Source organism: Lemur catta, chromosome 14 (assembly GCF_020740605.2).
Source record: "Lemur catta isolate mLemCat1 chromosome 14, mLemCat1.pri, whole genome shotgun sequence".
Taxonomy (NCBI): Eukaryota; Metazoa; Chordata; class Mammalia; order Primates; family Lemuridae; genus Lemur; species Lemur catta.
In genome coordinates, this window is record NC_059141.1 from 7,607,707 (window position 1) to 7,620,128 (window position 12,422).

Consider the following 12,422-nt stretch of genomic DNA (forward strand, 5'->3'; position numbering starts at 1 on the left):
ATATTTGTTATCATATTATTCTTGAGTGCATGTAAAAAAGAAAAATATAAACAAAATAAACTGGCTATAGTTTTTTAAAACTTCATGTTCAGATTCCAGCTCTTCTAAAACACTTTTGACTTGAAGCCATCAATGCCCATGTTTTCACTCCATGCCGTTTTCTGTGCCAAGAGTGTCTGTGATGCAGCATTTCTTAAGAATGTTCCATTGTGTTCCTGAGATTTTCTTCCAAGCTGCCAGCACTTTTTTCTGCACATTTTGATGCTGATGTCTTCTGGATCTTACCCAAAGGTGCTGCACACATGCAAACAGTAACAACTCCAGCCCAGCTGCTGCCTCCTGACTGCCCCTCACCTTCGGCAACGCTAAGACACATGCCTAAGATTTCAAAATGTTCAAATGGAGGAGGAATGGCGGGCTGTGCATCTTAATATTGATAAAGGTCAGTAATTATAAATTATTTACAGAGTGTAATTTCCGTATCTCCTGTAATAGTTCTTTATTCTTCCCCTCAGATTTTATAGCATAATACTCTGCATGCAGGTTTTCAAAATTTGGTAAATATTTCTATAATAGTTCTTGTCTCATTAAAACTACTGTTGGTGATGGGGCACATGTCAACTACCCTGGCAAAACTGAACTCCTGAAGGCCAGAGACCACTGCTAACTGTTCTCTTTATTTCCAGTTCCCAGAACGGTGCACAGGGCCATGGAGAGCTCAGTGAATGTCTGTTGCATGAATGACTCTTCCCAAGAGTACTGGCATTAATTAAAACGAATTAGTCAACCTGCTAACTAAGTATAAACGTAGCCTTCTGAGACACTAAGCCTAGTACTTTTTGAACCAAGAAACTACAGCTTCTAGTTGAGGCACTTAAGTCTGAGAAAGGCCCCCCCTGTCAAAATAGCTATGCTTGCTATACTACACTATTTTTCATTCATTCAAAAACACTTATTATCTACCAAGTGCCAGGTCCTGTGTTCATAAAAGGGTACAAGAGAGTCTTTACCCTCAAGAAGCTCATTTAATTTAGTGGCAAAAACAAGCATGCATGTGATTACAAAACATAGTGGGAAGTATTATGACGGAAGGATGCACAGGGTACCATGGGCACATAAGAGAAGACACTTAACCCAGGGTCTAAAAGCTTCCCAGTAGAGCTGACACCTGAGGTGAATCTTAAAATATTCCCTTCCTATTCTCTAGTACTCCAATCTCCAATATAGTAGCCACTAGCTATGTGTAACTATGTACATTTAAATCAATGAAAATGAAATAAAATCAGTTTTAGTTTTAAAATGAAATAAAGTCAGCTCCTCAGTCACGTTAGCCACATTTCCAGCACTCAGCAGCCACATGTACTGGTATTAACGCAGACAGGAAACATTCCCATCATGCAGAATGTTCCAGTGGACAATGCTGTTCTGGTGCTTTCATTCCAATAAAGCATATGGTTTCCCTCTCAAAGGTTCCATACAAGAGGCAGGATAGATGTCTGAAGTACAGAATTGCATTCAATTTATCCAACAATATATTACAGGACTCAGGTCACCTGACAATATTTTAAAAAAGGATGTTACTCAAACAAGGGAAAGAGGAAATTTCAATCTTTGATTCTACCTTCAGATAGGACAAAAACATCTTGTGATCTTAAATCAATCTGAAATAGGAAAAGAAAATGTCCAGAGAAGGTAGAAATACAGAGTGTTAAGTGTTGACTTCTAGAGACTTAATTCTATTAATACACACCAGCTCCTCTAATGCCCCTTTAGAGGAAAATGATAGACTGTGGGGGCGGTCTGATATTTTTAGATCTTTCAAGGTGTAATGCCGCTTTGAAGATATGATCTTTTTATTTAAGATGTATTTAAGAAAAATATCATTAACCAAAAGCATCACAACAAAATAAACTGTGTGCACCTCTCAAAACTAGAATTATCCTAAAAACAGAGAATAGTACAAAAAATTATATATAATCACTACAATGTAACACTTCTTAAACATTTTTAAGGCAACATGGATGACACAGCAACTTACCAGTTCTGATTTGAAGTAGCCTATTGTGTTTTCATCCAACTGAAAATATCTTCTCTTCCAGTTTTTCATCTACCAGAGATGAACACAAACATAAGACTTCTGTTTCTAATGATGTCAAATGTTAATCACCACTGAATTATTCTGATACATGAACCCACAATCAGAAATGTCAAGCACTGAAAAATCTCACTACCTCCCTTAGTGAAAAGATAAAATGAAACTTCATCCCTCGTTTGCTACCAGGCCTTGAACTCCTAATTCAAGTTTTAGTGGCTGGCTTTCAGTTTTTATTATATGATTTTTATGATATGACTGTATATTTTTAATGCTCTAACAGTTTTTTGAAAATGCACTTTCCTTCCTCCCCACTCCCCTAAAGAGCAAGCAATGGAAATGATAATAAACCACATTAAGTTTCTCCATCTGTAAAATACATGAATTCTTCTACAAGTACTTTATACATAATAGTAAAGCAATAAATATTTAATAAAGCAAACCCATTTTTTACAATTTTTTTGACAATGTAATGCAGTTTTTGTGAAAGCACTTCAGCATCTCTAAGAGATTAACATTTTGGACCCAAGAAGACTTTTAAGAAGACTGACTCCTTAAAAGCCCTAATTAACACACAATTGAGTATCATAGCTAGATGAGAATTCTGACACTCCCTGCAGACATCCTTAGGTAAGAAACCCCCAGCCTTCACTGCCTTCATTTCCCTTAGCCTAAAAGGTCAGACAGGGCTAAAAGAACTTTCCCTCACTGACCTAAGGGAATTAGAGTTGTTGGTAAGTGAAGAGAAGTCAAACAGAACAGCCAATGGAGTTTAAAGCATTTCTTTACTCCCAGGCATTTTTTTTATTTTTAAACTTTAAATTTATTTTCTCACGAAATTCTAAAGATTTAGTTCACACAGAAAGAATGCCTTAAATTAGAAATACTGGTAAATTTACTTGCTCTTGAAGAAATTTCTTACCATGGAGCTGATTGTGTGGGAATATCTGGGCTAACCTGTAATAGCTCTTACTAATCACCAGGTGCTGTATGAAGGGCTACACCTCTTAGTTACATCTTTAAAAAACAAAACAAAACAAAACCCACTCCCGAACAGTAAGTTTTATAATATGATTTTCCTTTAAAAAGAAACTGAGAGCCTGAGAGGTTAAGTAGGTGGCCCAAAGTCACGGAGCTTCCCACTGAGGTCAGCCCAACCCCAGATCAAGAAAAGGATCCTTCCAAACCCCACTCCTCCTCTCACCCCTGGCCCTTGACCTCTAGAGCTCTCTTTCCCTGACTCACTCCTGAGGAAGGGTGGGGATCAACAGAAAAACTTTCTCGAATAAATTTCAACTGTGAGGAAAGCTCATTTAAACTGAAGGCCAGTAGTAATAGGCATTAACTTTCCTGGCTGCCTGCAGACCAAGGAAATAATAGCATTGAGTTATCCTTAGAATAACTCCTATTTTATCTCCTGGCTCCCTTTCTCACATGCTGGTCTCTCACTTTTGGCATTTCATAAAATAAAGCAAACAATTTATCTGTTAATTTGAGAGTATGCTAGTATATACTCATTTTTCATTATTTCACATATTTTTTTAAGCTACTCACCACTGCTCCTTGTTTCACACAATATCCAGCTTTGATAACTGCACTATCTGGAGGTGGTTTAGGAGTAAAGTAGGGAAGATGGCTTTGTGACCGTTTCAAATTATTTCTGTCAATACTTTCACCACATTCGTTTACTTCTTCTTTCTAAAATAAAGCAAAATAAATAAATTCTTTTCTTGCTTGTTTACCTTCAAAGCATACTTTTATTTCATGTTGTTATCCTAGCAGAAAATCTTAAAATCTAATCTCTGTTCAGATAGGAACACAGATTTTGAAGTGAAGAGTTTTCTAATTAATCTGAGATACTTTGTCTTAACTTTCCCATCACTGATTGATTAAAACATAGATTTCCACTTCTCTTGTTCTGTAAAAGCCCTGCCACAGTGCTTTTTTGGGGGGCATGGGGGATGCCTAACTTTTTATTTTGAAATAATTACACAGATTCACAGGAAGTTGCCCTGAATAATATACAGGAGGTCGTACGTACCTTTTAACCAGTTTCCCACAAAAGGGAAACTAAATAACTAGAGCACATTATGAAAACCAACAACTGACATTGGTACATCCCACACACCTTATTCAGATTTCACCAGTGTTACATGCACTCACTTGTCTGTGTGTCTACACAGTTCTATGCAATTTTATCACATGTGGAGATGTGTATTAACCACCACATTCAAGATACTGAATTGGTCACCACTACAAGGCTCCCTTGTGCTACCCCTTTAGAACTCCTATCCCTAATCCCTTGGCAACCACTAATTTGTTCCCACCTCTGTAATTTTGACTTTTTGAGAATATAATATAAATGGAAACATACAGTGGGTAATCTTATGAGATTGCCTCTTTTCACTCAGCATAAGTCTCTGGAGATTCATCCAGGTTGTTCCTTGTACTTATAGTTCTTTCCTTTTTATTGCTGTATCCATAGTATGGATGGACTAACAGTTGTTTAACTATTTACCCATTAAAAGACATTTGAGTTGTTGACAGTTTTTGGCTATTAGAAATAAAGCTGCTATGAACACTCATGTACAGGTTTTTGCGTGAACATAATTCTTCATTTCTCTAGGATAAATGACTAGGAGTACAAATGCTGGGTTATAGTAATTACAAGTTTACTTTTATTAAAAAAAAACAAACAAACTGCCAAACTGTTTTTCAGAGTGGCTGTACTATTTTACATTCCCATCAGCAATGTATGAGAGATACAGTTTCTCCTCATCCTTGTCATCATTTGTGTTGTCACTAATTCTTATTTCAGCCGTTCTGACAGGTGTACAGTGATATCTCATTATGATCTTAATTTGCATTTCCCTACTGGCTAATGACAGTGAACATCTTTTCATGGGCTTATTTGTCAACTGTAAATCTTTTACCTTTTGGTGAAATATCTGTTAACGATTTTTGCCCATTTTCTAATTGGATTTCTTGGGTTTTTCACTCTTTGGTTCTGAGTATTTTGTTATACGTTCTAGACACAAGTCCTTTGTTGGATATGTGGCTTGCAAATTATTTTTTCCCAGTTTTGTAGCTTTTTTTCATCTTCTTAACAGGGTCTTTCACAGAGCAAACATTATTAATTTTGATGAGGCCCAATTTATCAATTTCTGCCTTTATGGACCATGCTTTTGATGTCAAGTCTAAAAACTCTTTGCCTAGTCCTAGATCCTGAAGACTTTCTCCTATGCTCCTAATTTAAAGTGTTGTAGTTTTATGTTTTACACGTTAAGTCCAATATTTTAAAAAAACTAACTCTACTCAGGTTTTCATGTTCCTCAAAGCATTGGTTTCCTGTTTATTTATAACATCTGATAATCTAGAATCCCACAAGTCCAAAGTGTATTTTCAAGAATATCTAAATTTCAAGAGAAAATTTAAGTCTTTTAAGAGTCAAACAAATCTTGAAGAATTTTCAACCTATTCTATATTTAGACAGATCAACATTAATTATTACTTAATTTTGTAATCTCAGCACTTAGCTCACTGTTTACCCAATATTTACTGAATAAATTTATCATGCAAATGAGACTTATTTAACATTTTCTTATTACCTTATCATCCAAATGCTTTTATAAGTAAATATTACCTTATAATTTTTAAAAACTATACTACAAAAAATAAAGCAATAGAATTCTTTGGGATCTTTTTAATGGCACTTGGTCACAGAATCCTAGAATCCATCAAAAAATCTATACCAAAATTAAAATGCAACAAAATCTTAATTCTATACAAAATTTAAACAGCCACAGATACAAACTACAACAATATCTTAATTCAAATATATACCAATAGTCTTGTCCCTTATGTCAACACAAGTCATAATACAAGTGAAAGAAGCTTAATTCAGACACATGATAACCAGAAATTTAATTGGTTAAAATCATTACTTTTGGAAAACGTAAAAACACATACAAATCCTAGCTTATTTTTTATCCAACTATGGTGAAAAATGTAAGCTCCCACTAGAGCAAGGATTTTTGTTCATTAATAATCCCTTTGTGGATCATAAAGAAAGTAGTCAATGGTTAATTAATTAACGTAAGATTTCTCTTTCTATTAATCACCCTCCCCTGGCAAAAGACTAGAAAATGTGGTGTATAATACAATTTGATTTAAAAGATTTATAAAGTGTTAAATTCTTTTAAGTTTAAAAGACACACAGGTAATGAAAATGCCTAAGATTGGCGATATAGATTAATTACTTTAAAATTCTTGGTTTCTCAACTACTAGTAATTTAATTTGCATTACAAACTCATTCCTTCAATAGCAACACAAGAAATTTAAGTTCATACAAAAGTTTTAACCTCATTAAAAATTGTTTATCAATTTACATTTTTCCTAATACCTAAATGAAGACTTAATTTGGCATATCAGTAATTTGGGGATAGAATTAAGAAAAATTCCAGTCCTCTGTTTAGCTCACACAGGCCAGGTTGTAGAAAAACACAGGTTTAAAAAAGTATACATATTTGCAAACTCTATGACTCAGCAATTTTATTTCTAGTAATTTATTCTTTAAAAAATATCATCTATGTCTCTAAGGTTTAAGCTACAAGAATGTTCATCATAGCATTATCTATAAAAGAAAAAAAATACTCTATTTGTCCAACAAGAGAGGACTTGTAAATTATAGTAAATCCATGGAAGAACTATTATACTATGCAGTCCTTATAAATGATATAGAAGAACTTCTGATGACTTGGAAAATGTTCATGATGTAAGTAAAAAAAAATCTGTTTACAAAGTCTAATATATAATTCATATCTTCATTTCTGAGGGGGAAAGTACACAGAAGAAAAGCTCAGAGAAAACATGAAAAACTTTGTGTTGTTTATCTGTGATTTCCATATTTTTCATAATAAACATATGCTTTTGAAATAAACAAAAATAAAATTTTTGTAATAATTCAGTATATTAATTCAGTAAAGATGTATTGTTTTAGTTTTGATAACAATACAATAATCAACATACAATGATGAGACCCTCACACGATAGAAGAATTAATCTACCACCTGAGTTGGAGTAATGATGGGTACACCTCCAACAATATCAGTTCTGTAAGACACTTGCTTCTTTCCACAATCACCCTGGCGACTTAGGTTTTCAGAATTAGGCTGTGAGTCTGACTGCTTTGGTACCTAAAATAGTAAATAAAATGAATCATTTTGCAACCAGCATTATATATGTGAGCCTCTTTTATCACAGACTTTCTAATTAATCATCCACTTACATGTAACCCACAAATTTATATAAAAATTATTTATAGTGTGTGTGTATGTACTCCTGTAAGTTCTCCCACTAATTTTCCTGTTAGAGTAATCCTTTATAAAGACAGCCAGCACTCCCTGAGTGCTTACATAGGAAAGTACTATTTCATACAGCTTCTCATTTACTCTTCCTATCAACCCTATGCATAGGGGCAGTACTCCTATCTGAGAGGTAAGAAAACAGAGGCTCAGAGGCCTTAGGCAACATGGGTTTAGATCCTGGTTCTATGACATTCTAGTCAAGTTTATGTAACACTTCAAACTCAAGGACTATACTCTATACTCTGTTTATCAGAGCACTCAATATTGGCTTATAGCTTGTTGCTGTTAATCCTCCCTTTCCTCCATTCTTACCAAGGTCCTGAGGACAGAGATCATGGTATATTCAATATTTCCTGGCTTCAAGACAAAGTCTACTACCACAAACATAGTAAGGACTCAATGAATGTTGAAAGACTGACTCAATGATGAATCCAAACTCAGCAGGAAAAAAGAATAATAAATTCTTAACATAAGTCAAAAATCAAAATGTTCAAAATAAAATAAAACTTCTCATTAGAAATTTAAAGGAGACCGGGGGTGGTGGCTCATGCCTGTAATCCTAGCACTCTGTGAGGTTGAGGCAGGAGGATCACCTGAGGTCAGGAGTTCTAGACCATCCTGAATAAGAGTGAGACCCTGTCTCCACTAAAAATAGAAAAATTAACCAGGCGAGGTGGCACACGCCTATAGTCCCAGCTACTTGGGAACCTGAGGCAGGAGGAATCCCTTGAGCCCAGGAATTTGAGGTTGCAGTAAACTACGATGACACCACTGCACTCTACCCAGGGTGACAGTGAGACTCTTGTCTCTAAATAAATAAATAAATAAATAATAAAGAAGGAGTTCCAATCCTTGTACTAGTGATAAAACACTCACAAATATAAACAGACAATTACTGTGATAACAGCAGAGTCTTGTATATTAATACCTCATTAAAGCAGAATCAAAAATCAGAGGTATCACTAATGTTGAACATCTATTTTAGCTTTTCTTATGTAGACTAATCGGGGAATAAGGTACTCGGCTAATTATTATTTCTATCTATAGACTGTTAAGCATGCAGTCTGTATTTGAATTATAAATTTTAAGGCTGTGAATAAAATGTAACAAAATACTTTCAGCATCAATTATGATGTTCAACATAATTTAGTCTCTCTCTGGTGAATTAAGGGGCATTTGGAGATCTTGAAATCTTTCAGAAACGTGACAAACACTACTGACAATCACAGAAGTACTAGTACAAAAACTTAAATAATTTTCCTGTCACATAGCTAATCCTGTTAACGGTATTGGCAGAACTACAGAGGACACCATTCACAATGTATTCAAAGACGCCACCATTTATTAGTGTGATCCCAAAGCAGTGTGGTTTCTCATACTTTAGTGTGCAAAAAGGTATCACCCAGGAACATTATTAAAAACATACAATTCCAAGGCTTCATACCCAGAAATTCCAATTCAATAAATCTATAGTGAAGCCCCCAAAACTGAGACCATTCACTTTTTCTCTTAAGGCACTAAGAAACCAGTGCTGCTTATTACTACAAATTGTAAAAAATGAATTAAGTCAGTAAAGTTACTAGATACTGCCTTTCTAAAGAAATTTTCCAAGTAGGCAATATTTACTAAAAAACCTAAAAACAATCAGCTAAAACCTTTTAAAAATATGTATGTCTGAATCACTTCAAAAAATTGCTTTCCTGAAACTGCAGAAACCTAAAATAACTTCTGCTTCATGTACAGATCAGATGCAGTGCGTAGGCGTTTTCTGTCATGTGGTAACAAGCTGTTCTAGCACAAGACAAAAAATTTGACTTAACTCTGAGAACAGCTTTAGCTATGTTAACTCTTTATTGTGCTCTGATACAAATATGGAATCATTCATTTTTAGATGGAAACTAACAAGTAACTAACACATGCTGACTTTCAGGGCACATGTTCTTTAAGAATAAGTCATTTAGGGTCAGTAAACTAACAGCACCTCAGTAAAAACATACAGGAACTCCTTCTCCACCCTTTCCAAGGGGCCTACTTTGTGTTTCTCTACAAGTGTGTAAGGGGAAAAGGGTAAGGCAAGGTACAATTGGAACAGAACCTGTCCCTTTGTTCACCATCATCAGTAGTAAACTCTCTTAGTAAAGTTTGTTTTTTGCTTTAGGAATGAAAGAATAAGGAGAAGCCTCATTGTTCAGGAAGCAGTAAGGTACAGCGCTTCAGAGTTCTGGATCCAAAGCCCACAAACTGGACTGGGCTGGGCCCCCAGCTCCATAATTTACCAGCTATGAAAACTGTAAAAGTCATTCAATCCTTCTAAGCCTTACTTTTCCAGATAACTTGAATAAAACCTTCAGTCTAAGACCTGGCAACAGTGTAAATAATCAATAAATATTAATGTTCATCAGAAAACCAAAAAGAAAAGAAGCCCAGGTTGGAAGCAAGAAGTTGTAGCAGTGGAAAAGAGGGCAAAGGTACCAACCCCTGGGACTCAAGGGGGAAAATCGGGTGAGGAAAGAAGTTTAGAGCCTGAGACAGAATCCCCAAGGGCACACGGGCAGGACAGTCTGGCTGCACAACTCTTCAGACCCAATACCTGTCCCTGTACCTCATGTCTAGCCTTCACCTCCCCTTAGCCTGCTCATATCTTCAACTCCTGCCCTATCTGATACCAGTCCCAGTCATGGCTTAGAAGACAGGAGTGCCCATTCCTATTACCTAGGCAGGTGGCAGGAAGTCTCATACTAGTCTGGAAGAAAAAAAAAAAAATCCTCCAGGTAGAACTCTACATACTAAGTTCGTTTTCCCCTAGAAACATTGTTAAAAGCAGTGGTTAAGATCTACAGTAACCTATATCCTTATTAGGTATGTAACAGGTTAAAAAGGTATTCATGGGTTGATTAAAGGGCTGACAGTCACCATGTACAAGAAAATGTATTCACTTTCTGAATACCTGCCTTTTAAACAAAGCTTGAGTATGAAACTTATTGGTAAGTTAGGGACATTCAGTAGGTGTATTTTCAAAATATAAAGATTACTTCCAGATGTTGAAAATTTTTCAAAAATATACAAATACTTACTGTAATTTTTATAGCTTTGTTCAGCACATTTACCCATTCTACGAGGTCCTGCTGATCATTGGCTTGTAGGAAGTATTTCCTCATTCCTGCATTCATAACTGTTGAGAGAAAAAAAATAAACACAGGAAATATTGTACGTGTTACCTCTAAATTTATGTTTGCAGTAGCTGAGAAACCTCAGGTTCGACACTGTGACTCTCTTGGATTTCATAAAATATGTCAAACCACACATAATACTGCTTTTATCACACAATAACACAGGTAAAACTCTTATTTTTTACGGTCATGTTTTTCATTAAATGGATATACCACAATATATTTAGTCAATCCTCTAATGATGGATACTTAGGCTATTTCCAGTTTTTGAAATTACATAAAATATCACAATGAAACATCATATCCATATATTTCTCCATACTTGGGCTAGCATATCTGTGGGATAAATTTCTTGTCACAGACTGTCAAGAAATTGTTGGGTCAAACACAATTCACATTTAAAATACTTAGAGGGGTTAGCAAATTGTCTTCCCAGAAGATTGAATCTATTTACACACTTACTGACAGCATATGCAAAGGTGTATTTTCATCTAATACCCCTCAGCAATGCTGGTTATTAGTACCTGTGGATATCTCTAGTTTCCAGTTTTCAAAGCCTCTGTGACACTGGGGCTGGGAGTCTGCAAACAATACTTCCTAGACCCTAGCAGGGGTGGTGTTGGGCCAATGCAGGGACTGACTGCAAGGTAGGAGTGGGGGATGGGAGAGGAAACCCTCTTGCTGATTCCTGTTCTTGATAACCTCCCTCCAACAGCAGCATACAACGAGCTACTACTGTTCCAGGCCTTCTGCTGCTCCCTACCCCAGCCTAGCAGAGCACCTCAGATGCTAATAACTAGCCTCCCAGTGGCTTCTCCTCCGCAGCCCTTGGTCTTCTTCCCTTGTGTCTCTCTAGCCTCAGGAGTGGTAGTTGCATCGTGCAGTTTCTCATTTCTGGGTTACTTCAGTATTCCCTTTGTGCTCTTTCAGCCTTCCAACATGTAGGTAACCAATTTCTGGCAACAAATCTCTTGGGTTTGAAATACCTAGTGTGGCATTTTCCTGACCAGACTCTGACTGATACAGTGCTCTTTAACAACCTAACTGGTGAATGATTATAACTTGTTTAATATGAGTTTCTTTGATTATTGAGATAAATTAGTTTTGTATGTTTATAAGCTATCTATATTTGTTTTGTAAACTTTATTTTCCTTACCCATACTTCTCCTGAGTTGTTCATATATTTTTTATTTATAGTAGTGTCTATAAATCCTTTTTGTTTTATTAAAAGTACTTTTCCCAGTCTGTCACTTTTGTCTTTTCACTCTGTTCACAGTTATCTTTGATCAAACAGAAATATTCTACCCATCTTTTCCTTAAATGCCTCTAGATTTCATATTTAGAAAAATCTCCATAACTTAAGATTTATTTTTCCAGCCCCTATGAATTTCTTTGTATTTAAAAGCATAATACATTTGGAACTTTTTAGGCAATTTAATTTATACATTTCCCTTTAGGGACTATCTATTTGTATCAAGCAAAGCACAACCGCATATACAATTGTCTACAAACTACCATCATCAACTCCTGAGTTAAAGCTATTTATTATACATCAATGCGTTTATTTTTTAAAACACAAATATTATTCTAGGAGCTAAGGTATAATTACACTGTTTCAATTGTTCAAATACAAAAATAACTTCCAGGAGTCTCCACCATTTTACATAATATACTAGCACCCAGCTGAGCATGACTAAGAGAAGAGGGAAACGAAAACCCTCAAGCAAAAAAAATTATTTCTCAAACACACAAGATTTTGAAATTGGGACTGAGACCAAGACACTCTAAACCAG

The 12,422-nt window shown here is 35.5% G+C and overlaps 1 protein-coding gene across 1 annotated transcript in view; it reads right to left on the bottom strand.

The window, feature by feature from the left end:
- The window catches only part of PLEKHA1 (pleckstrin homology domain containing A1), a 53,908-nt gene that overhangs the window by 12,040 nt on the left and 29,446 nt on the right, over nucleotides 1-12,422 (bottom strand). Inside the window, exons 5-8 of the mRNA XM_045568330.1 lie at nucleotides 10,534-10,631; nucleotides 7,163-7,288; nucleotides 3,647-3,790; nucleotides 2,039-2,107 (exon numbers count right to left, since the gene is read on the bottom strand). Coding sequence (XP_045424286.1) covers nucleotides 2,039-2,107; nucleotides 3,647-3,790; nucleotides 7,163-7,288; nucleotides 10,534-10,631 — 437 coding nt within the window. The remainder of the gene's footprint in view (nucleotides 1-2,038; nucleotides 2,108-3,646; nucleotides 3,791-7,162; nucleotides 7,289-10,533; nucleotides 10,632-12,422) is intronic.